At 37.9% G+C, this 27,060-nt stretch overlaps 3 protein-coding genes across 7 annotated transcripts in view; all 3 read right to left on the reverse strand.

Annotated features, from left to right (window-relative positions):
* Window positions 1-25: 25 nt before the first annotated feature.
* tmem234 (transmembrane protein 234) lies at window positions 26-3,100 on the reverse strand. Of its 2 annotated transcripts, none has more exons than XM_044375824.1 (5): window positions 2,902-3,100; window positions 2,331-2,482; window positions 2,144-2,210; window positions 1,341-1,433; window positions 26-1,048 (listed from the first exon to the last, which is right to left on the reverse strand). In XM_044375824.1, exons 1-5 carry the CDS (start codon window positions 2,912-2,914, stop codon window positions 945-947), a joined length of 429 nt encoding a protein of 142 aa, XP_044231759.1. In that variant the 5' UTR covers window positions 2,915-3,100; the 3' UTR covers window positions 26-944. The 2 variants fall into 2 exon arrangements, with proteins under 2 accessions (XP_044231759.1, XP_044231760.1); XM_044375825.1 differs by lacking the exon at window positions 2,902-3,100 and adding an exon at window positions 2,569-2,885.
* A 1,217-nt stretch (window positions 3,101-4,317) lies between these two features.
* On the reverse strand, window positions 4,318-18,296 carry LOC122998806 (non-compact myelin associated protein). The gene is made up of 4 exons (XM_044375823.1): window positions 17,830-18,296; window positions 7,980-8,086; window positions 7,134-7,218; window positions 4,318-5,547 (listed from the first exon to the last, which is right to left on the reverse strand). The coding sequence occupies exons 2-4, from the start codon at window positions 8,071-8,073 to the stop codon at window positions 5,274-5,276; spliced, it is 453 nt and encodes a 150-aa protein (XP_044231758.1). The 5' UTR covers window positions 8,074-8,086; window positions 17,830-18,296; the 3' UTR covers window positions 4,318-5,273.
* A 4,484-nt stretch (window positions 18,297-22,780) lies between these two features.
* The window catches only part of rcan3 (regulator of calcineurin 3), a 42,442-nt gene continuing 38,162 nt past the window's right edge, over window positions 22,781-27,060 (reverse strand). For all 4 annotated transcript variants that reach the window (XM_044374966.1, XM_044374968.1, XM_044374967.1 and 1 more), the window contains one exon: window positions 22,781-26,040. In XM_044374966.1, the coding sequence (XP_044230901.1) occupies window positions 25,886-26,040 (155 nt within the window). In that variant the 3' untranslated portion in view covers window positions 22,781-25,885. The remainder of the gene's footprint in view (window positions 26,041-27,060) is intronic.

Raw genomic sequence — 27,060 nt, forward strand, 5'->3', positions numbered from 1 at the left:
GGATAATTCTGATGCAGATAATGTGTAGATGTTCAATGATGCAATTTATTCCACATACAAGATGTACACAAGAAACAATATTTTGGGACATTTCCGATGTATCTCGGTTTGCAGACATTTGTGATGTGAAATCACAATAAGAGATCACGACAATGCAAAGTCTTGTGTCAATTAAATACTGTGATAATAAAAATATATATTACTATGTATGGGATGTATTTCTGATTACTCTACAACTTGTCCAGACATATTTACAGAACATAAAGCAAGGTCACTGGCTGTTAAAGCAACTAAGTCCTTATTAATCTTCGTAAAAAAAACCCAAAAGGAACTACGTTGCATTTACCTCAGTAATACATCATGTATATGATGCAGCAGGGGAAGAATAAAGAGGAGAAGAAAAATAAGTGAATGAAAAACAACTTTACCCTCAAGCTAAATAGAAATATGTCCTCTCCTGTGTCCCGCTCTTTCCCACACATCGAAGCTGACAAAAGGCAGTCGCAGTAAAATGCCCCTATTAAACCAGGAGGTGACACCTAATTGGTCCGTTTCAAACGCCAGCCTTATTTGTATGTGGTCTCTATAGTGTTCATGCAGATGCTAGTCACACGGTGGGGCAGCAGAGTGCTAAAAAGTAGAAGTTAACAACCACCGACTTCTATGCAAACTCCATAAATCTGGTCTCGCTCTGGGGTGAACCCTACTTGAACCCACTTCCCCTTCAACTTGGTGTGAGAGTTTCTAGGCAGGTCTTTTCAAGCTCACGCTGAGTTCATTTAGGCACAATTCTCCCACCAGAAACCGTTACTCTAAGTAGTCGCTGCCTGAATCCAAATTGCCCCCTCAAGTCCGGCGCCAGCTCTGCTTTGCCACTCTGTACTTCTGTGTTATCTGCTCACAGGAAGGTATATCCTTGATCTTCTGATCGAGACAGGTCACCATTAGTGCACGGACTGAGTCATATCCTGCTTCCCAGAGTCCTCAATGGAGCTTATCACACACAAAGTGATGCCAACCATGGTGAGGAACATCCCTGCAAGAGCCTCTGAAAAAAGAAAGATGTGAGGGAGGATATGAAGGGAAATTAAAGTTTTTAAAGAGGCATATCTTAAAAGACAGAGCACAGAGGCGTAGAGAAGTAATATTGAGCAATTCTTGTTCAAACATGTCTGAATGTGTTCCAGTAGTCTAGTGTTTGCTCCTAAGTGTTGGAGCATCTTAGTTTCCTAGATGTGTCCCTGTGTGAATCAACGTAAGCAGCTGTGTGACTGGACTCGAGCTGAAAAGCTTGCCAATATAGTAGTATCCATATCACCGACATAACATGAGTCACTTACGTTTGCCTCCAAACTCTTCGCCCAGTAACTTGCCAGTGAGCAGAGTGCAAAGGAAGGTGAGAGAGTTGGCCACAGGAACGGCAAGAGATAACTCTGGATAAGAAGAAAAGGAGGAAGATCTGGGTATAATATTTTCTTATCAAATGCTCCAATTATTAGATTGACATGTCAAAGTAGAAGACGCATAAATAATGCGTTGCATTTAGCTGCTTCAGTTTCAGGGTCCTGGTATTGTATGTGCTGGCTGACTGCGATGGCTTACTGGGACATTTAGCCTAATCAAAACAGAGCCATTGTTAATGTTATTAGTAATACCTGATGCCTTTACCTACTATGACAAATTAAAAAACATGAATGCATAAATACGGTGTGGTCCTTAAATTTGGATCTCTTATTCATAAGCATGTTTATTAGATTCTATGAGATTCTAAAAAACACTTCCTGGTTTCTTTTTCTTTAAAAATACCATTTAAATGTGTGTGACGTCTTCAGTGTGGGCAAGTAGGGCATATACAGGAAAAGCACAAGGGTTATTAATAAAGAAAATGACAGGTGCAGGATATTTAGGTGATATTTAGGGCTCTAGGGCCCATGCTGCATGCTGGCATACTAGGATGATTTAGGGACACTTGGTGAAACTGAGCCATAATTGATATCATTAGCCTCACCTGGGCTTTTGAAAATGTCTTCTGTGAAAAAGGTATATTGACCAGAGTCAAAAATGAACCCATTCTCCCCTACGTTTTTCATTATAACAGAGGCTGCAGTCAGACAGTGATGATGTTAAACTTGAAGCAGCTCACCTGTGGTGGAAAGGGTGTAATAGTAGACCAGAGAGCCACTCTGGTTCAGCAGAAACGGGATGAGGTACTGGGCACCAAGATAAAAAGGAAAAAGGTGTTATTACACCAATTTATTTTGATAAAGTAATCATTACAAACTTGCACAATGGCAAAAAACCCAAACCAAAACCCTGATCTCTGAGTTTACCTTGAGATTGAGGAAAAGAAACTTGACCTCAGCCAGTAGCTGCGAGACCCTGCTGGTCTGTGACACATTTTCTATCCCCTCTGTGCCTTTCTTCAGGAAAGGGTTGGTGCAGCCCCACAGCACTGCCACCAGCAGCAGACTCAACAGCTCCACTGCGACAAAGGACACTCACCTTATACCACCTTATTATTATTAGTTTATTTAACCAGAAATCTCTTGAGATACATTTTTAACCTACTTTTACAAGGAAGACCTGGCCATATTGGCAGTGTAAAATAGGTGTCAGAAGGTCACATATCGACTTCCATCAACTACTATTGATTAGTGATAGTCAAGCCAAGGTGTAGCTTAGATAGCACCTGTGCTAGCTGGAACGGTGTGAATGTTTAGCTTACTTCCTTAGCATGGGCTCTAAGATGACAGCTAGATCTGGGTTAGTTTTGTTTTATTAATGCTATAGAGAAAGTGGATTCTTATAAATATTTAATGAAACTCAAACTAATAATGCAATCTTTCTTTTTTGGAGCAAATACACGATTCCAGAGGATAAATTAGCTTGTTAGCCACTCACCAACGGTCACCATCGTAATAATGTAAACAATTCGCTGTAAAGTCGCATTCAAGACTGTTCTTCAGCTGTCGGTGAACTTAAATATACACGTACTGATTTATGAAAGGCTTCGGATTTGTCTATATATCTCCAGTTATTTAAGGACTACAAAGTGATAAATGGAAATCCAGACAGGCACCGATTTTATGTCGACAATCTCATTCGTGAGCGTTTTGCAACGTTTCTTGTCGTGAATGCAGCTTTGAGATATTTCAACGTTGTAAAGCCAGAAGGTGGCAGCTGGGGGCGCAATAACCTGCCTGCAATTTAGGATTATACAACATAGGGTGAATTAGTCAGAGACAGTCTATAAAGACAGTCTTTATATACAGTCTATGATTAGAGTAAAGTGGGGCAATTTTTGCAACTGACACTTCAGCAATATATTTCGACTTTTTATTTAATTATAATATTACTTTGTTTATCTCATCATCATTATTATTATTACCACCTTACTTTTGTTGCGTTTTTATTATTCTATGTTGCGTTTGTGAGAGCAAACGCCAACACTCATTCTTTGTTTGCTTGCATACTTAGCTAATAAAACTGATTCTGATATTAAGCTAGTTACATTATATCCGCACCCAATACCATTCTGAAATCCCCACGGTGTTTTCTAATCGTATCAGAAAAGAGAGAAGAAATGGTAAATATAAATATGAAAGTTTTCTTTGTTCCAAATTGTCCCAGATTATGTGGCTTTCCTAATGTGGGACAGTTCAGGCTGAAATCTGGGACACTCACTGGGAGGCTGATCAATATTACTCATGGCCAAAGTGCATGCCCATGTTTCATCAATTAATTAATTACAATATCTTTGCTGTTACAAATAGTATTATGTATTATATATGAATATTAGTAATAATATAATTTGTAATCTGCCTAAAATAACTAAAAATAAGCATTACAAGACTAAGACCCCTGCATAACTATTAGTATTGCACATTTAATGTGCCTAAATGCATATTTCACCAATTACAGAGCTTATATGACTGTCCCACATTAGTAAAACCATGCTGTCCCATATTTCAGACCACATTTTCTAAAGTGGGACAATGAAATATTGACTGAAATTTGAAAAATACCATATTTTGAGGCATGAATGTATCATGAACACAATCTGATGACAATTGGCAACATTGCCTCATTTATGTCAGATTTATATACTTGTCATTAAATTACTCTAAATCCTTTGTCACTGACCTTTGACTGGACTTCACAGCAAGTACTTCCTGTTGGAAAATTTCCCCACCCTAGTCTATGGCATCACATGTGTGAAGTTGTGTGATTTCAATTACATGACACTCCAGGTTTAATTTGACAGCAGTCCTATGAATTAGCATTTGTTAGAACAGATCCCTGTTGGTGTAGGGTGTCCCCCTACACCTCACAACTTTTCTTCTTTTCTTTTCTTCTTCTTTCTTTTTGTCATTATTTCAAATTTCCTTCCCAATTTTCATACCATGCTTTTTTCTCTGTGTTAATAACACTGAATTCTAACAATCAGGCCAGGAACATTTAGAAACTTTAAATTTTTATTTTAATCTCATTTCATTTAAAGAACCACAAACAATACAAATACAGAAAGCAACGAAAATAAAGTGCAAAATCTTTTGGTGTCAAACTAAAAAAGGATCAGCGCATTAGGCTGACAACAAGATATTTCACCAAATATCTCTGTGGTCTCTTAACTCTACAGGGTAAAAATAAGACATTTTATAGATATTTTTTAATCAAAAAATAATCTGAGCGGATGTATGTGCAGAAGACAAAGATAGTATGATGCAAGTTAAACTAGATTAAAGCAATATTAACAAATAAATCATACTGGTAACCACTATCATACTTCATACTGTCTTTGTCTCTTCTAACGTTTATACTAATTCTACTCATGAACCTATATGGTCCTCTTTAATACAGAAATGTACACACGTAAGACCAACAATGTCAAGCCTTTACAGTCTTTACTACACATTTTCTTCATTGTATTAGTCATGATGGAACATCTGCAAGAGTACAGGAACTTATGGCATCTATACTCTGAACACTGACTGTAGCCAAAAACAATTCTTCACAAGAGAGCTTCAGTTTTAGTCCCATCCTTCATGCAGTCCATTGTGTCTGTTTATGGTCCAGTTTTGTTCATAATGTATATTTTTGTCTTGTTATCCATGTCGTCAGTGGCAGTGGCTCAGTGGGTGGAGATTGACGGTGACAACACTAACGTCACGGATTGAGTTTCCACAGGATTCAGTCAGCGCGCAGCATGTGGTCACGGATGAAGACAACATATCAGTCAATGCCTGTTGTGAGACTAAACCGCAGTCTTGTTGCTATGTGTTTCCTAATGATGGAGGGTCATGCATGGTGACCACAGTGGATCCACTGGTGGTGCTGAACTGCTCTATTTGGTTTCCCTCCATGCTGTTCAGTTCCACTCCGGGAGGCTGGAAGCCGTTCTCTGGGTTTGAGTTGGTGATGCTGCCCGACACAGAGTTGACTCCCATGTTGCTCAGTGGCATGCTGCTCTGAACTGTGGATTGTGACATCTTCGGACGAGGTTTGGAGCCCCCGTTGGCTCCCAGGACTCGGGATACATGTGTCCGCCTGACCACAAAGAGACAATGATGTTAAGACAACTCTCACATCAGTCACTTACAATGTTGTATTGTGTTGGACATGTTTGGCATTCAATGTTAATGCTGAATAATGTGATTCAGCAATTGAAAAGTCACTTGTGTACAACTATGATAGATATTGCCTTGTCATCACTTGTAGTATTACTTTGTTTGTAAATGACAAAGATAATGATTTAATTACTGAATTAAAGGTAACAAACATCAGATACATCACTCATATGTGAAATATAAAAAAATCCAAAAGATAAGACTGGGATTTTCTGTCAAAACTGTTAATATTATGGCCTACACTGTGCTAATATACTAAGTCAGAGGTTTTTGTCTTGCTGTATGTCCCACTGGAATGAAGTGATGAGTACAGCTTAGAAAATAGTTACAATTAGCTCACACCAGGACAGCTACTAAATTAATATGCTGCTTACATAGTTATGCATCCATAATGATAATCCCATTATATAATGACACACAGACAGATGTTATTCTGCTGCCTAAAGTGTACTTTTACTTTTAATACTTTAAGTGTTTTGCTAATAATAGGTATTTAATTTTATTTACTGTATATAAACGTTTAAATCCAGGAATTTTACTTGCAGAAGATTATTTTTACATGGAGATATTGCTACTTTTACTGAAGTAAAACATCTAAATACTTCTTCCACCACTGCAGACTGAGTCATAAGGGCCATATAACATAAAAAAGAAACATTTGTTTTTTTCTTTTAAATTGTGTAACATTTTACCTCCTAATGCCTCTGAAAAGTATTCAAATTAAACAATCTGAGAAAGGATTATCAGTCTTTGGTTGAACTGCTTGCAACTCATAGATACATGTGACCTGTGACAAGGGGTTCCCAGTAGACACTGTGTCACTTTAAAGGATCACAAGCCAAAAAAGGGATTCACTGTCAAAGAGTAACATAAAATATGAAGATGTGGATGAATGTTTGCTTAGTCTACATTATTACACAGATGCAATAATAAAAAGATGAAGAGCAGCAGCACATGTCTGGTCCCCCTTAAAGCACTTAATGGTTTGGCTCCCCAGTATATTTCTGACCTGCTCACTGACTACAATCCAGTCAGACCTCTCAGGCCATCAAGTGATGGTTTCTTAACTGTACCTTGAATACAATCCAGATCTGGTGAAGGTGCTTTTAGCTACTTTGGTCCTGTTCTCTGGATATAATAGCCTGAAATCTGTCAGAACTGTGTCCAGATTCAAAAGTAAACTGAAAATGTTTCTGTTTCTGTTTGTTGTCTGTTTGTTTTTGAGGCGTATGATTGTGTGTGTGTGTGTGTGTGTGTGTGTGTGTGTGTGTGTGTGTGTGTGTGTCTGTCTGTGGGATGGTTGTCAGTGTTGTTTGTTCTTGTATTTCTTGTACTTCTCACTTAAGGCACTTCAATGTAAAACACACTGAGTTTACCTGTAATGAAATGTACACCAGATAAAATTGCCTTGTCTTGAAGTTGATAAAAATAGCATCATTGTTTCTTTCATGACTCCTGACATTCAATATGCAGGTATTGTTCTGTTCAAGAGGAATGTGGCCTTACCTGTTGTATGTCTTCAGGATAATCAGTAGAATGGCGAGAATGATGATAATACCTATGACGATGACAGCGATCATTGCCCCAGAACCTGAGAGAGACACAGAAAGAGGGAATGATTAACATGTTGAAAGGTTGTTTTCAGTCTTGTGTCCCTTTTAAAATTTGCATTTTACATTTTACACATTCCCCCTGCTCCACGTGGTGCCACTTATTTTGTGTATCCTCTAGTGAGAAGCTCCCGTCTAGTAGTTTAGCAACACAGGCAAACAGAACATGTCAAAGATTTTCTATTAAATGCACGGGTGCCACTCCCGCACAAACCATCCAGATTCTACTCCATGATGCAATAGATTGTTATTTATGCAGTTTGGCTTATCATATGATATTGTTTCTGATCTGAATCTCCACCATGGGTGGCACTGAGATCTGATAGTGTCTACAACAAACAACTCATTCACAAGGGCGTGTTTAATTGACAAAACACAGACATGAAAACAATGTGGACGTTCGCACATGCACATTCCCACACACACACACACACACACACACACACACAGGTTTACTTAAGTCACTTTTGGGGTATTTACTTGGACTTATATTCATTTTCTGGAGACTTACCCTAACCCTAACCATAACCCCTACTTGTCTAACCCTAACCCTTAACCACTGACCCAAAAATCTGTGTTCTACCAATTGGATACAAAGGCTTTTTTATCCAATTGCACAAGCCATCCCCAATCAACTTAAGTCTGGTGTGTGTCCCTGAAAGTGACTTAAGTCCTACCACACACACAAACACACACACACACACACACACACACACATAGAGGTGACTTGTGATGTCCTTACTCTGGATGAGTATTTGTTCTTTGGACTTGGTGACAGTGGTTGTGTTTGAAGGTGTTGTAGTGTTGCTCACAGGTGAGACAGTTGAAGCTTGCATCTTCAGCAATAACCTGCACAGACAAAGAAGGCAATTGTTTTACTCAATTCAATTCAATTCAAATAGCTTTACTGGCATGACCATAACAAAATATAGTATTGCCAAAGCACTGTATGAATAATGAATGTTGACAATGACTGAATCTATACAGATACATTTGTGTATATATATTTTGAACAGCATACAAAACTCCAACGGCAGAATTAAGGTCTTTTCTTTTACTCTCTGAAACCAAAATTAACCAAAAAAACATCATTTATGTAAAGAAATATTTTAAAATAGTAATAAATAAATAAATAAATAACAAAAAAACAACAAACAGTTTCTGCCACAGTCATACAACAAATAACTGAGGAGACAAAAAATATGGGAAAACAGATTTGATGATTAAAATATATGTGTGATATACAGTACTTGTATAAACAGTAGGTGGAATAGCAGTAATAGAAGTGGAAATGAATTCATGTTTTATATAAACCACAGGAATGAAGATCTTCACTAGAGCATTACATATTAAGTACTGAACAATGTAAACTTCACAACCAGAGGACTGACGTGCCAGTAATCCAGACTACAGCTGTTATTAAGATATTTTATGGCTCACACTGAACACTTTCTTTTTCTTATCAAAGCAGAAACATCACTCACTGCCGTGCAATGAAAAACCATCTCTCCTACACATTTATGACCTGTAATGTATTGCAAAGACGTGATTGAACAGCTTTGTGTTTGCTCTCTGGCTTTAGGATGACACAACATCATTGTCATGTCTGCTGCAGCTTTATGAAAACATTTGTGGTTTCAGAGGTGTTACTATGTGACAGAATGATGCCAACCATAACAGAAGTGGAAACAGTGTTCAAACAGGTTTGACAGTTACATTACATTCATTAAACCCTTGATCAGATCCTTTTCCCCAAAATGACTTACAATAAGTGCATTTACAGTACAGAGCTGCAGAGCATAGATTAAATGGCCGTTCTTCAACATCGGATAATTCACCACACTTCCTACGCATATGTGTACACATATATGCAACCTATCAAATCCTTATTTTTCAAGGTTTGTTAGAAGTTTGAGGAAATTATGTTCCATATTTTAAATGTCCAACAGGATTTAAACAATAAGACTGTTTTTGACTGGTTTTGGGTTGTTGAAAGGGAGAAATTGTGTCCTTGGAGATGGTGTAGATTAAAAGAAAAGTCTGGTAATTTTCTATATTAATCTTGTTGTCATCAAATCCCAAAGACCAAAACCAACAATGAATTGATCCTACTAACAAGTATTGTTTGTGCATCCAAAGTCTAATATAGCTTATTCCTCTGTGCCATAGACCTCCATTGTTGCTCAAAAACTATAATGAACATGTGACTTGGCTTCTCTGTTGCACTGGATGACGTGTTTCTTCATTACGATTAACATGGGCACTGTAGTTTATTTTATATCAGTCTCGGACACTGTCCATCTGCCGTAAATACCCACTAGCATGTCAAAAGTGTATTATTCCACATCTGAAAATAGTCCCCGACAAATGCACTATTTACTCCTGTTTGAGTACTGTCTGCTAAAAACTACAGTGCCCAGCTATTTTAGAAAACATTTTAACCTCTTTTTAAAATGAAACTGTGTATTTTTGACTGTTTTTTAAAGATTCATGTCTTCAGTGGGAATGAATGGACTGAATTGAGGTTGAATCCTACAGACAGGATAGGGAAGGTGGAGAGTACTGAGAGACAGAGTAATGTGTTTTTGGTTTTGGTCTTTTTTATGGGGTTTGTTGATGGTAAGCTCACTTTTGAAAGATTTCCTCCTCTAAAGTCACATGTAACTCCCTCAGAAACATTTTCTCTGTATTTCACAACAGTCCTTCTGTGCTATATTTTGGTCTCCAGACAAAAATTGCAGGTGAAATTAGTAAGAACATCCTCCTTTAAATGTATCTTAAATTCAGTTTTTCTGCTCTGTTTATGCCTATAATGGAACTTTATCACCCTGAACTTGCTGTGATAAATAGATGTATTGATAAGATTTGTCTTCTCTCTCACGATTCATGCAATCACACATCATCAACAATGTATGTTCTCAGCTGTTATTTTGCCTCAGGCAGACCATCAGGGCAGCTTTAATATGTTTTTTATTGATATTGGCAAATCTTAATCTTGATATTGATCTAATCTACTGTGTTGTAATTGTTATGTGTCATGCGGAGATCATCTGTCATTTAGGAGGATCCCTGATACTGTTCAGGAAACAATCCACACACAGCTGTAGGTCAGGGCTGTCCCTGTAACTAATACTTCCCCAGTGTCACGATAATACGCCTTCGCATGCTCAGAGATAGAAAACTTCACTTTGTCATCGCTTTGTTTTAAAGTTCCATAAAGAAAACAATACATTATGATTACATGGAGATTTACTGCAGAAGTGTTCACAGGGTCTTTGTTTTAGAAATTCAATCTCTCTGGAACTGGACGCACGTCATCATGGGAGTTCCTTATCCTCTTTTCACATAGTGCAATGTAAAACAATAAGTAAATAATGAGGTCACTGTCTCATTCAATTGTGACTTAGGCATGCAATCATTAATTAGAAAAGTATAATGTGCCATCAGATCTTAAATCATATCACTTGACTTGTCACCGTAATACAAAGTCTTTTTGTAGGCAGTTTTGTAAATCTTACTGACTTCTGCTTTTTGTACTTTTTGTCACTTCTCAATTCTCACTTCGCTTTGTTTCACAGCCTCAGTGACTAACTCTGAGTCTGCTGGGAGTGAAAGCACAGTAGCAAAATCAGAGCAGGTGCTTCAAGGGGACAAAATTTGCATCAGCTATAAAAAGCTCAAAAACTGCAGCACACGGAAGAGCAACCCCTGTGCTGGTCCATCCCTCGCTGTCTTTCTTCTCTAGGTTAGATTGATGGCACTATTGATTGTATTCAAATTCACAAGAAAATATGCAAAACCTTTGATTCCATAGCATCACTGCCTGTGAAGGTACCGCTGAGCATGAATAATTATATAAACTACAGATTAAATTAATGAGAGGCTGTTGACAGACATCAGACTGCTGTCACCCTAACTGAAGATAGCAGGAAACCCCTTGTATGAAGAGAAAATAAATTATAGAGTAGCTCGGTTTGGTCCTTACTGGGTGAGTTCACAATTAAATGTAATATCCGTGATAAATTTCAGGTATGTGCATCAACTACAATGAGCCTCTTATAATAGATGAAAACAGACCTGGGTGCTGAAAGATACACTGAAACACTTTCTCTTCTCTCTGTCAGACACACACCTAATTATTTTCTGCCGCAGATACCGCAGCTGCCACTACTGCACTTTGTTTCTTAATTAAGGTTTTATCTTAACTAGTTATAAAAAGACTCCAAAGTTTTCCAAACTTTACATTCATAAAATTTCACAGAGGTTATGAGATTAGATTTCTCTTCTATGCCCCTTTTTGAATGATATCTGGATACTGTGTCTGAGCAATATGGATAGTGTACATATCTTTAACCACTAATGGAGGGTAAAAGTTTACATTTCATTGACAAGCAGAGCATATCCTGGAAAGAGTGCAGCACTGCATTTCCTATATTGTGCTCATGATTTATAGAAAACCTTCTACAAACAAGGATTTTGACTTTTCTCACATGTGATGAAAAACCGGATCAGAATTTCAACTATAGGCTGACAAAAGAGACTCGAAGCTGGTATTCGATACTGTGTACTGTACGTCTTATCCAGCTTCCTGCTCAACAGCAAATATTGCACAACCAACTCTCCCATTGTTGACATACCATTACCCATAGAGATTAGTAATGACATATATCATGTTTGCTGTTTGCAAAGGTGACAGCTTCTGATAAGTGACTAACTGATCATATGCTGCATAAGGTTAGTAACACCATTGCTTTGGTAACACGGTGGAGAATACAGCATTCTGTTGATGTTGGCAAAGTTCTGTGACCAACAGTATGCCGTCAAGAGTGACGCATATCTACGCATATGACTGAAAAAGAAGAAACAAATAGATATAAATATCACCTTATTTAATTGTTAAGATGGATTTTGTACTGATGGGATTACATTTAAGTGCATAAGATACACTCTGTTCACTAATATTTGCTCTGCCATACCATGATTTGTTATCGTCTTTGTTTTTAGTAAGTTTCAAGCTGGTGTCATTTGACATTGAATTCACATATTAGATGAAAACTCACAAATTTTCTCCTTACATTTGACTCTTTTTTTTAAATGAAAAAAGTTCATTACACAAATGTATTTACTGTCTATTGTCAGACTGTCAATATGGTGTCATAAGAAGAAATTCATTTCAGAAATTTTCCTCATGGTAAATCATTTTAAAGATATTTTAAACAGGATTTTATACTCTTAGCAGCCGCAAAAACAATGAAAATCTGTTTAAAACTTGATCATCTTGACACATTGACAGGGTCACGTCTCATGAAGAGAGGTGTAGTTAATTTTTTGCCGAGATGCTTTCTTCTTCTAACTAGAAGGTATACTGTGTGTGATTACAAGAAAAATGTCCTGTCTCTATGAGAAAGTTTTCTTCACTACATGGCAGAAGGTTTGCAAAATGAAAAAAACAATAAAAAAAAGCATCTTGGTGTCACTTTGGTTAATCAAAATGACACTTTCATGGAGAAAATTCACTTCAACAAATTGTGCGGTCTGGAAACTGAGACGATTTATCTTCCAACTTTGTACATCAAAGGATGATAATGTGGTTTTAAGTGGATCAATCCAACTGATTTGATCTTTAGTTTGAGTGTAACAATTCACTGAATGGTTTCCTTTTGTGTGGCCTTGTAGTTATAGCAGTGGCGGTGCCTCTACAGATGGCATCACTGCTATCTCTCAACAAAAAGTGTCTTGGCCGGCGCAACATGATTCTGACATGGATTATGCATTTCAGCTTTTATCAAGAAGAGGTGAGGTCATGGTTGGAGTAAGAAAAACTAGATTATTAATAAAAAAAAACTGTGCCTGTCAACATCAAACTGTAGCGGTAGCACAAAATAGGTGTAACTAAGAAGAATTGCCAATCAAAATATTGAAGGAATTTGTTCACTAAGTCACTCCAGTTGGCAAATCATATCCTTCTCATTGGTATGTACAGGAATTTTCCAATGTTGCTGACTGACCTGGCACATGCCTGGTGTTTCATCAGTTTTCGGATAGGTGTGTTGACTTTCACAGAATGGGGTGTGTCGACAGAAGTGGGTAATACATCAGATTGATTGCATGTTAGGTTTAGGTGTAGCTTTGGTGTGGGAAAGGATGTGGAGAACCTTCAACTGAGGGAACACCTACATTCAACACACGTCATACTCTTTAATATGCAACTAACCCTTGTACTGATCACCATCTTACAGCTAGTTCATTACTTCAATTGGACTCTCAGGTATACAAGCAATTTGCACTTGGGGCTGTCTAAATACCACATACTGTAATTGCTGTAAGTAGTGCACATTGCCAAAACTATTACACATGAACCTAGGCTAAAAGGTGTTCCTTTTAAGCATGCAAAAGGTGGGTATCCATTCATCTGGTGCTACAGAGGCAGAGAGCTAAACACATCTCTCCACATTAACGTCAGTGGAAACCATGTGAAAGATGAAACTGATAAACAGAATTGCTTCAGGATGCCAATCATTTTCACGCTTATCATTCAGTCTGAAGTTCAAGTTTGAACGACCAGCCAAAAGAAACTCTTGTTTGGATGCATTAACCTCTGAGATAATACAACATGGAAAAACTGGACGTGTCACATGTGTCAACTGTTATATCATAGCATCAAATCACATATATTATTTTAAAGAAAGACAGGCTGTGTGGGTTATCTATGATAAAGAAGCAGATGCTTTGTGATTTCTTCAGCCTAACAGCATAGCGTTAGAGTCAATAGCTAAAGCTCACATACTAACCAAATACAGTAGCAAAATCAATCTTTAGTTAGTCAACAATGGACTGAGATGCAGATTTGAAATGCCTTTTTTAAATTATATGGTCACATTTTTTATCGTCCCAGTGAGAGGAGGGAAATCTGGCAGGCAAATTCAAATGTGACTGCCAGTGTGTCGGCCAGTTTCTTGATGGAGGACAGAAAATACATCTCGCACATGTGAGAAAAATACTGGTAAAAGCCAACTTTAGCATGAAACTCGACCAAGTTTGTTACACAATCATCAATATGCAGACTTGAGGGATATTTTAGACTTTTTATCTGTTAAGTTTCAAGGATTTCTATCAATCAACACATTTACTCCCTAGTGCCACATCTTGGAAAAGCAATTGGTGCATGAAATCATTCATTTTGTGTATGATACATGCAAGACAGCATGTCAGCATGATAGATTATCTCATTCACAAGGTTAACTGTAAAATACCTTAAAGTAAAATTTGTTTTCCCTACAGGACAGCCATGTGCAGTTATGAATGATTCACAGTAATCAGATTTCATAAACAGTTAGTCACATACTGTGAGGTATCATTTCAGTTCGAAATGTCCGCTGACGCACAAAGCACAAATCATTTCACTCAGTTTAAAGTAATGGGAAACCATTTATATACATCTTTTTTTAATTTAGATTCGTATTTTGAAGACAAAGGAATTTGGAACTAAAACTAATCGGATCACTTCATTCTGACATCTGTATCTGCTTCCTCATTGGCCAGTTTCTCCTTTCTATAATAATAGTTTGTTTGTTGTTCCACAAATTGCAGCTCCAACTGCAGATTCAATATCCTTTCTTCCACCCTAAGTAAACAAATAATTTATTTGCCTGTTCAGAGAGTGTTCCCTCAATGCAGAACAGGAACAATTTAGTTTCCTCTTTTTTTATATGAGGAAAAACCAGACGAGGCTGTTGACTGGCACGACCTTTTCTCCTCCACGCATATTCATCCACACGCAGACACACATATCCTGCACCTACGTTCACAAACACATTCAAAGTATAATCTTCATCAAATGATGGTCGGAGTCAATATTTGAGCAGTCAATTTGAAGCAGTTCCCAGGTTAATAAGACACAGGTGGAGTTATTGCTTCAGCTTTCCCTGGAAGAGCAGCCATGCAGTCTGAAGTCACAGCAGAGAGGTCATCTGCATCCAGTCAGATATAAATTTTACCATACCATTTGTTTTCCAGATGTCACACCGAAGAGGGATTTAACTATGACTTATATGAACCTCAATAAGTCACCAAGGCATGTGTAACAACACAGACAGATCTTTGGCTCGGCGTACAGCGACCTGTAACTGATGTAAATGATGAGATGACATCAGAGATTTAAAAACGTATAAATTTAAAAAGATATATGTCGTAAAGAGGCGATATATCAAGATTGTGTTTCAGCTCGGAGTGTGAGAGTTTGTGAAATCTTCATGGCTGCATTGACCCTGAAATATCTACAAATCAGGATGGGCAACTGTCATCCAAATAGCAAACTGGGTAAGAAAAAGTATGATTTCAAAAGGTTTAAGACAGAAGAAGAAAACCACTTTGTCACTGAGGGGAGATTTGCACAGCATCTTCTTAGCTTTCAATGTATTTTTTGCAGAGTTATGAAAAGCCTGACAAATTGATATTTATAGAAAGGCAACAAAAATAAAAGAGCTGTGATGTGATGGCACAAACGAGCCATTTTTCTAGTCTTGGCTTTTTAAAAAAAGGCTTTAATTGAGCCATTCATTGTCTAAACCACCACTGTGGCTGAGTTTGGAACACACTCATGAGTGTCTGCTCTAGTACAAAAGACTGAAATAAACTGATTACTATTTGTGCCTTATGTATTAAATCAGTTTATGATTCTTAAGACTTGAATACTTGAACTTGAGCCGAGATAGTTGGACATACATAAAAAGTTACTCTTGTCTGAGACTTCATACTGAAAAACAAACAGTGTCTAGTGTTCACTTGCTTTGTTTATCATGTTTAAAGCGTTTCGATCTCTGACGTTCCGTTACAGGTTTTCTGGGTTCACTTACTGTGATCAGAAGTGATAAAGTTAAATCTATAGTTAAAAATCTGTCAAGTGCATCTATGTGAGTCAGCTACTGATAACTATTGTCTGCCTTTGGCATGAGGGCACAATGCTGAAGCAGAGAGATGCATGCAAGGTTTTATAGTCCTGATGGAAGCTGATTATTCTCTAAATCTATTTGTTATCATGAAAGAAACCTGCTCAAATGATCTACATTGAAGTTTCAATTAGACCAATCAGAATATTCTGGTTTCTCTTGAACATTATAATCAAATAATAAGACTAATTCTAAAAACTGTGTCCTTTTTTCTGGAGTTCCCCCCTCTTATTGCCTTACACTTTATGCATCCTGAAATACTGCGTAATTTCAAGTAAGAGGTGCAAATTAAGAGCATATTCAAAGGCTGAATAATAAAGCAGATTTTCAAATAGTACCAGAGTTAAATATGATAACAACAGAAATATAATAGCGATGCACTTTAATAATTTTTAGTGCCAGCCATAAGATAATATTCTATATTTCACATCTTACTCACTTAAATTATCATTCTAAAAACTTACTTGACTTAATATACAACATGTATGAGCTGGTCCCTTGCAAACTGTTGAACTAAGCCAAAGCAACAGCCTCAACTCAAATGTTCACTCAAGCCAGTTACAGTAGGTGTAGTTGGTATGCAAACATAGTCATTAACCTTTACAGGAGTGAATGTCGCCTGATTTAATGAGGGAAAGACACTACGAACAAATAACTTTTCTATTTTTAGAACTATAAAGACTACTCCCTTGGTCAAGAAACTACAAATGACTTAAACTAGAGCATATTTGTTTAATAGCAGCCCAAACAAAGCAACAATTTCCTCATGAGTGGATACATTATCATCTACACTACATGTCTCTGGTGAGCTCTGAATTAGAGCTGCAGTGCAGCCATACAAACAGCAGTCATATTTTCCTACAACGTAGTGGCAACTGATGGAAGGATAAGTACAGCCGTTCCATCAAACAGTCACTTATCAATAAGAGATACATGGCCAGATAGTATTTGGAAATGACATTTAATCTTCCCAACTCGGACGCAAATCTGTGTCATTCTATTGGTTCAGCGGCAACGGTGGATTTTCTAAATCTTAGAGCTCTTTGGAATGTGAGTTATTCCCTTTCACCTGACACTCACCTGCTGTGTCTCGCCATGTCGTCTGGGAGAACCCCCGTTCTCACAACACACACACACACACACACACACATACACACACACAGTTGTGTTTCCATCACTTCAGGGTGACATAACATTGACTTACATTCATTTCCTGGAGACTTATCCTAACCTTAACTATAACCACCACATACCTAACCCTAACCTTACCCTAACCTTAACATAACCCTAAACTAACCTTAACTTTAAACCAAGTGTTCACCCCAAAATTAATGATTTACGTTAAAGGGACTTTCTTTTTGTCCTCATAAGGGAGGGGGCAAGTCCCCACAACATGACCGTGTAAACAGATTTATGTCTCTACAACATGAGGAATACCTGGCACACACACACACACACACACACACACACACACACACACACACACACACACACACACACAGCACAATTACAATCACAGTGCACACAGAATAGACTGACCAACTCACTGAGAAATTACTCTTAAAAACAAGAGACAAAGTTTAGATGGAAACAAAAACTATCAAGAAAAAGGAGCCAAAAGCAGTGATTAGGCTTGGGACTTACCTATCCGCCTCCACTTTGATTTCAGCCCAAGCTTTCTCCAGATGGGAGCCTGAGCAGCAACCTGAGCAGAGCCCCCTCCCTCAGCTGACTGAGGTGGGCATAGTCCACCGGTGGAGGGGGTGACAGTCACACCAGGTCTGGGGAAGGAGGCAGGAGGGAGTGGAAGAGTGTGCTACTCCAAGAGACGAATACGTCACAGCTCCTGCTAAAAGTGCCAGTCCCACAGGCGCAAACAGACGGGACAGACACAAACAAAGAACACAAAACGCGCAGAGATGCGTCTGTGTGTGGGAACCAGAGTGTTTATGTCAAGAGGAGGAGGAGGAGAGTGTGGAGGAGGAGGAGGAGGCTCCACGCTTGCTCACTTGGTGCTCCTCTCTGAGAGTAATAATCTCAGGCAGCTGGTTTTTCAGGTCCTTCCGCTTGGCCCCTAGGCGTGACGCGGCCACAGATCAAAAAGCGAGGCTCCTCTCCATAGTTTGTCTGCTCTGCTCTGCTTCCATCATGACTACCTATCAAAATCACACCGGCTGCATCTGTGGGATGTCTCGTATGAACTACATAGGGTTTGGCTCAGTGCGTATTGTCAGAAAAGATTAAAATAAGTCACGATTTTAAAATAACATCAGTGTGCATCTAGTTGTATCATGTTCAATGAAAAAAAAAAATCTATTGTGTGCCTGTTGTGTGAGAGTGTGTAGACATAGAATGCGGTTTCAATGTTATCGCAAATCCATTCAACATTGCATGAACACATCTTATGTATGTAGTTGAAAATTAACTATGTGAATTACAAAACTTGTCCAAAGGGTACTGGGAGTGTTTGCAGAAACAAAATACAGTGTGTAATAACCTTTCTTTTCTTTTGTGTTTGTGACTTCCATCACCTGGAGGAGGTATTTGAACATTTGGCAACATTTAAACATTTGGAAACATTTGTGTGAAAGTCATCTACTGAATAGGAAACATGTTTTTACAGGCATCAGTTTGCAAGTCATATTCTTAATTGTTCTACTATTTGTCCCGGTCGTATTGTAGCATGCAAGCTCCTGTAACACATCCGCATCAATATTCTTTCCCCAAACAGTGCCAACAAGTCGTCAGGATCGAGCCTCATGTTACCCTCAGGGGCTAGGTGGTGCCCACAACTATGAAGCCAGTCAGTGTTGTGCTTTTGTGAGAAAGTGTAACTAAACTTCATTTGGGCAGACACACATTGTTCTGCTTCACCCAATGGGCTGAGAGCGCTGTTTATGGCCTGCTTACGTGCACAGCGCTAGTGTCCACATGTCCCTATGTTCAGCTGTGGAAGACCATTACATAAGAACACGGATAAAAGCTGGAGGTCAGATTTCACTGAGAGGAAAAACATCTTTCGAAATGGCATCCCGTCATTGTGTTGGTTTCAGATCAGTACAGATGGTGTAAACACTCTGTGCGTGTGTAGCTGTACTTAGCTAGTAACATGGTCTTTTACACTAAATACTCACAATGATAATGTTAAAGCTGCATTAACTGATTTTTTTGGCCACTTGGGGGCAGCAGAAACAAGTTGTGAACACAACACTGACAGACATCATCACCTTTTTAAGTTGATATGTTGAACTCTCAGCAAACAGTTGTTTCTTTACACATCCAGCAGTTACAGAGCAACATTATCATTCATTTGGAGTCATCTTCCTTACCACCTGCTGAATGTAATTCCAATATCAACTCCTGAGGCAAATATCTGGCTATTTTGCTGCTAAATGCCCTGTTATGTTCACCAGCTAGTCACTAACTGTGTCTGTTAGTAGAGTTTTTTTCTCTGAAAACAACACTATGAGAGCAGTGAGACTGAACCAAAACAGTAAAGTTACAGTGGACAGCTAAACAATGCGTTGAAACTTGCTGTAAAGCTCTGTAAAGTCAAGAGGAACTGCAGAGTTCCTTGTGATAATTCTCTGTAGGTTCATCACTCAGAGCAACACCTCTGTTAATATAAAAAATATCAATTATAGCCACTTTAACATAATTAGGTATAATGTTTCCCACGTTCAGTTTAACATCTTAGCATGCTAACATTTGCTAATTTGAACTAAACACAAGTTGGGCATGGTGGGAATGTTGTAGCAGGTATTAGGTAAAAAAAAAACAACATTTTTGATGATGATGGTGCTAGATGAAAAGACAGAGGTGAGACATTTTACTAAAACCCACAGACTAGCTAGTTGGCGAGACATTTCACTTAAAACCAAAAATATCTAGCGTGACTACTATAAATTAATATTCTTGTCTTGTCATAATTTCTTAGATACACAATACACATACCTCGCCAAGAATCACATTTCTCTCAATTACAACCTGATTATATGATCTAAACAGGTGTATTTCCTGACAGTATAAAGCATATTCTTGAGATTAAAAACTGCTTGTCTTACAGCAGCTGACCTTTACATTCACTGTACTTTATTGCATTAGGGGACGTCAATGTAAATGTTTAAATATAAGTCAAAGCAAACCCATTATCCAGTATCTGTTGATTACATTTACACCACTATGTTTTACTTTACTTTTAAGGAGCCACTTTACAAAAAACTATATACAGTATCCTTGTCGGCTCATGACTAATGCATCACTTGTGCAACACGCTGTGCTGTGTAATTCTGGAGAGTCCCTTTGAAGGAATCTGGAGGTACTGGCTCCATTAACACCCACCTGAGGCACGAGTTAACCTGATCTGTTCTCCTTAGGTGCACAAGCATCGTCACGTTCAACAGTAAGGGTCATTGTGAGGAGGAATTCCCCGTTCCCCGTGCCGTGAAGAGAGGGCTTTTTGTGTCATGGAGAGGAAGACACAGTATGCCTCAACTCACAGCTGTTGCTAAATCTCTCCACTGTCCACTGTTTTTTATCTCTAACCATTAGGTACATCAGCAATGACACAGGCAACCTTTACAATCCTGGATCACCTGCTTCTTAATGTGAAGCATGGAAAGGTTAGGACGAACAAACCAATAAGATATTTTAGGTTTATATAACCAAAGATATCTTTTTTCATGTAGATAGACCTTTTCCTCCTTTGTGAGCAAACTATGTGCTTGCGAAACATCTTTTTGTCAAATCAGGGATGACAGCGTGCCACTGTTTTGGCTTTGTTGTTTAACACAATAATGAAGTGCAGTTTGTCATGAAGAAATGGATGAGAGAAATCTATTGTTACTGAATTCACAAGCAGTCATCGGTCTTTTCTTTGTGGCTGACAGGAAGAAACTGCAGCTGTGAAATTCAATAAGGTGCTGTCTGAACTGTAGGTCATGGCTGTATTGCCACACATTCACCTGCCTTTCATGTTATAAATTTCACGTCTAGTGTTGCTCACTAAAACAATCATTAACTTGACCTTGCTGTCATGTATTTACCATTGAAACTCTGACCAGGTCCCTGGGGGAAAATATGAGGTGCAAAGTGAAAGTGACAGCACCACTGCTGTATTCTATAGAGAAAGATTTAAATACATGTCACTGTGGCGATAAAGGCTTTTCACTGTATGGCCTTGTGTGAAACACAAATCAATACCAGTCCAACGGGAATTGAAACCTACTGAGTTACTAGCACGAAGCTAGGCTGAACTCTTGAATTAAAGACAGCAAAGAAGTGGAGAATTTAGGAGGGATGAGTTTATGATCAAGATGGAATACTGTACATTGTGTTGGTGTGTGTGAATGATAGTAGGCTCCATTTTAAGTCTCTGATGTATTATCATTACATGTGACTGAGAGCTAAATATCTATTTCTGAAAAATAAATCTCATTGGCAATCTTTCTATAAAGCTGTACTCGCAGGTAGTTCTTTGAGCTAAATGCTAACCACAGCATGATAAAATGCTCACTATGATGCTGTTTAGCAGGTATGTTTGTCATGTTCACCATCTTGGTTTAACATGTTTGCATTGCAACATTTGCTAATTAGCACTAAACACAAAGTACAGCTGAGGCTGATGGGAATGTCTTTAGTTTTGCAGGTATTTGGTCACCTGATGACAAATGATTACATTTCATGAATATGTGTACCAAATATTATAACAATCTAATCCAATAGTTGTTGAGATATTTCCATCTGGACCAAAGTGGTGGACCGACTGACTAGACTAGACACCCACACCGCTAGCATAGCTATGAAAGGATTACAAGAAAATTGATAACACTTACCACAGTCTTCGTTATTTTCATCCATAAATACTCTTCTGTTCATGTGGTTAAAAAAATATTCTGTCCACTGCAAAATAAAAAAAGTATTTTGTTGCATTTTCTAAGTTGCGACTTTATTTTGGAATTCAAAAAAGATTGTAGGTGGCCACATCTCCTTGCTCAATTTGTACAACACAAGAAATATATTGGAAATTTTGTTTTGAATGAAAATACAGTATAAAATTGAGGACAATAAGATTCATATCTTAATTAAAATAAATAAAATAAATAAAAATAAATTTATTGGTTTACATGGTAAAAACTGAGCAAGCAAGGAAAGAAATATATCACTTCAGTCACTGTTTAGATTAGGAAATAAAGCCACAACTTGCTAAAGCGCTTAAAAATCTTTTTTTTTTATTATGCAGCTGATGGAATACTATTTAATCCATTTGGACAAAAGAGTCTTTGATGATTCGGGAAATACATTCGGGTGTTGTTGAACAACATTTTGTGTTTCTGAAGACTGTCGGGAATTTGTCTTTCCGGAAAAACAGATGCTTAGATCTGTGATGTGAAGGTGGCTCAAACTTGAGCTGGGGCTAAAAGTGAGTTGTGAATATATCTGACCATTATGTTGTTATAAATCTAGTAGATAGTTATACAGCCTACTTTAATTAATGAAACTTTCATTAACTCAAATGCGCAGGTATTTGTATTTGCATCCCAAGTGTGTTCATTTTAAAAGTGAAAGTAACCCTTAAAATAAACAACACTAAACATGGCTTTAAGAATAAGTCTTTATGTATTTCTCTATGTGAAACAAATGACTATTATACTACACAAAGAGAAGCGGATACTGTAAGAGACAGAGACCATCTCTGAGAAATAAGTACAGAACATGAAAATACACAAACCGGTATTATAGAACTGTAAATTATTGCTTGTTTTGCTACTTTGTTTTCTGGATTCCTACAATACAAGACACAATATTCATATTTCAACAAAAACAGTACAACAGTGACAAACGGTATTATTGACCTTTTTAGTAGACGTTCCCCAGAAATAAAACATTCAAACAGAGTCCATGTTGAACACAACACAATGACAGTTGGTTTTGATCGAGCATCTTCAGAACTTATTGTTACACATTTTTGTTGTTTTTTTTTTTTTTTCTCAATTACAACATTGCCAAGAGAAGCCATAACAAACCGCACACTGGGACTGGCCTCAGCAACAACAACAAAAAAAAAAACAAACAAAAAAAAAAAACACTTGGCATATGTACATAAATATACATTTTCATTTCAACTGTGACCAAAATGCACTCAGTTTTAAACACCATGACCACAGAGAGTAAAAAAGTCTTCACGAGTGTCTTCCTCCTGCTTCCTCTTTATCATAAATCACCTCAGTAGTTCCACCAATCTGCTGTCTGCTTAGATAACTGTGACAGCCCTACTGTAGTGCCAATAAAACTGCCAACTGCAACATCTGCCAACATGGCGCATTTCAAAGACCTGTTTTAACTTTTCTGGGAGATAAGATGAATGTTTCTTGTGGACAAACACGAAAACAAAGACATAGATTTTGTTCTGCTGTGTCATCCTTCCCCATTTTAAACCTGTACTGCATGTCTACACCTTTTACAGTAGCACACTCCCACAGATCCAAAAAGGCCTGAAAATTTCCCAAGGTTCACACTAGCAAAAAGGAAGTGGAGTGTTTCACTCACTGCAATATGCTGGTGAAAAGGCTAACCAGGTGTTCAGCTTCAGATAAAAGAAGAAGAAGAAGAAAAAAAAAAAAACACAAGAAAGAAACAGAAGAAATGCAATGTGCTTCCTACTTTGTCTTGAGAAAGACTATTTTATGTGAAGGAAACAAAACACTGACGATAAAGTGCTCACATGCAGACGGACTTGTCTTCTGCTTACTAACATTGTTATATAGCAAAAAAAGTCTTTTTAGATTTCATGCTGCCTAATAACAAATAAGGTTTAGACTCACCGTTGACTAAAGCCCTGTTAGGAACATTTGTTCATGTTGCTTCAAAAGCACTGAAGTATTAAATAAATGGGAAGGTGAAACGTACTGATCTGATAAAGGACCGTGGGGAGAAATAACCATAAATGTAAGGAGCTTATGATTACTTATGTATATTTGTTCGGGTTTATATTGAACAAGATACTGCAAAAAACTATGTCTGTTAGTACAAAATAAAAAAAAAAAACAATATAAAGAACTGCAGTTGTGTTGGGAAAATATGATTTCTTTCAGCTCAGTTTGACAATATACCATCTTTGAGTAAGAAAAACCGTTTTATGTTGATAATATGAGGTGACTGAATGCTTTGGTTGATATCTCATGAGACTACCTAATTTTCCCTTTTCTCAGCAAAATGCTTTCAGGTAAACTACAAAATCTAAAAGGACTATTTCCACAAATCTACCGCTCAGCTATGTACAGCGAGAAGCAGCGCAGTACTCTGGTGCGCAGGAGACGGTCGAGAGCCCCGAAATTGCTTGGAGATATCAAGAGATACTCAGTGCAAAACAAGCAAGTAGTAGGTTTCAGAGGAAAACCTGACACATAGAAAGTGAGTTTGATTAAACAACATAACCAAGACATTAGAGATGTTAATTACAACAATTAGAATCAGAAAAAAAAAAACCCATCCCAAACCCCTTGAAGAAAATGAGGGGGGATGAACTGTCTCTGATCCATCAAATCCCGACAAAAGCGTCAAATTTGCCATCAAATTGAAGACCGAACCATTCCGCTTTTTTTTCTCTCTCTCCCTAAGACGTCACTTTAAACTCTGCGTGGGGATATGCACTTGCGTCAAAAGCGTCACACCATTTCCCTGTCGTCACAAACAACAATAAAAAAAAATAAAATAAAATAAAACACCTCAGCTCCTCATCTACAGAAGTAACTAAGCATGCAAAAAGTGTTGGGGTATCAAATACATATTAAGAATACACATCTAGTAGTTTAGCAAAAAACAACACCTCTCCAAATAAAAAAAGACAGAAAGCGAAAACGAGCAAAAGACAAAAAAAAAAAAGAAGAAAGAAAGTCAACCACCACAACTTTGTTAGTCACATATGGCGCTTCGTGCTGTGTGTGATGTTAAATAGGTTCCTTTTTCTTGATATATCTTGTTAGTATTTGTGTTTCTGTACGTATTTTTTGTAATACAGTATATACATGCAGACAAGAGCGGGAACATCACACACTCAATCTTGATGCAAGCTGAAGCGACAAACCAGCAGATATGAAAATGGATGAAAAAAAACATATTTATATATATAATTATATATATATATCCTGAAAACATAATTCATTGTAAAAAAAAAAGAAAAAAAAGAAGAAAATGTCTATTTTGAGGTATCGCATGTCCTCAACCAAAGATTAGTGTACACATGATTGACAGAGGGAGAGGTATGGCTAACAAGCTAACTGACTAGCAAGCTACTGAGCAGGACTAGCAATGAGAGCTGAGTGTGTGTGTGATAAGTGACAGGTGCCTGCGTTGGGACAGGTATTTTGACCCCTCTTGCTGGAAAAACAAGTGGGGTTGGTGGGGTGGAGGCAAGCGTTGCCCGCCGCTCCCTACGCTGTCCGCAGAATGTGATGAGTGTGTGTGTGATTCTCATCCATCCCCTTCAGGCCGCCTCATTCCATCGCCACGCTCCCCACAAACACCGTCTCGAGCAATGTTTGTTGGTTTGTTTTTGCTTGTAGTTGAACTGAAATGAGGGGCATCGACGCTCTCTGTGAGTGCAGAGACAAGAGAGAGAGGGCAGGTGTGTTGCGGGTTAAAGGGCGGTCAGGGGCCGCGCCGGTGTCGGGGGGTAGGGGTGTGGGGGTGGGAGGCCTCTCTAGTTGAAGACTTTGGGGGGTCCGTCGGGACGTCTGGTCTGGACGATCTGCTGCTTTGGCCGCGCCGCCTCGTCCTCTTCTGTCTCGCTCTCACACACGTGGACGACCACGCTGGGGGTGGACTCTGTGCCTGCGTGGAGCTCGTACTTTTCACCTGGGGGGAGAGGGGAGGAAAAAAAAGGAGTCACAGTATTAAAAGACATTTTTCACACTTAATATCCCTATTTGAAAGAAATTATTTAACATATTTAATGTATCCAAGTAATGTACTTCAAGCTTAACACTGGGGACAATCTATATTTTTCATTATTGCCAACAAAACCTTCATAAAACAATGAAAAACGACAATAGGCCTGTTTGACAGCAGACATTTTGACAAGTCATAACAGGAAAAGTACAGGTGTTACGAAAGACAAAGGAAGACTTGTCAAAACATCTGCTGTGAAAATGACTGTGAGTCAAATCAAACTAAGTATCCCTAATGTAGAAAATCTTGATATAGATAGATAGATAAATGAAAAAAAAATTCCACTGGCACTAGTTTATTTTCAGTTGATCCCACATACACTGTCTTGATTCTTAATTAAATGATATTAAATACTCACTAGCAGCTGAGAAACTGCCCCCAGCAAATGCAAAATTGACTGCTGTTTGAGTGACGTCTACTAAACTCTACAGTGCCCAGCTGTTTCAAGGATCTTACTTTGCCTATGAAAACATTTTTTAACTATGTGTATACGACCCGTTTTAAAAATCTTTATCTCCTCAACAGGTGCAAATGGGCTCAGGGCTAAATGCATCAGACAGGGTAGGGAAGTTGGAAAAGTATTACAGTACAACACACTGTTAGTTTTGAATTTTACATGAGATTTTTTGACGATAACAAATGTATTTTTACTCCATATTTGACAGTTACACTCACTACATACTGTGCAGATAAAGATTTTACATACAAAACCTATGATATGCTCATAAAATATGATTTATTATACATCCAACATATAAAATAGTTAATATTAGCTCCACTTCAACCAGTTCCAACATTTAAATGCTGCTTACAAGATAAGGCTTTAGTAATAATAATCATTCTGAATAATATACATAATAATAATGTAATTTAAATAAATGATGTGATCATTTTCTGGTAATACTTCTGTAGTTTAAGTACAAAATT

This window comes from Thunnus albacares, chromosome 15 (genome assembly GCF_914725855.1).
Source record: "Thunnus albacares chromosome 15, fThuAlb1.1, whole genome shotgun sequence".
In the NCBI taxonomy this organism is placed as follows: domain Eukaryota; kingdom Metazoa; phylum Chordata; class Actinopteri; order Scombriformes; family Scombridae; genus Thunnus; species Thunnus albacares.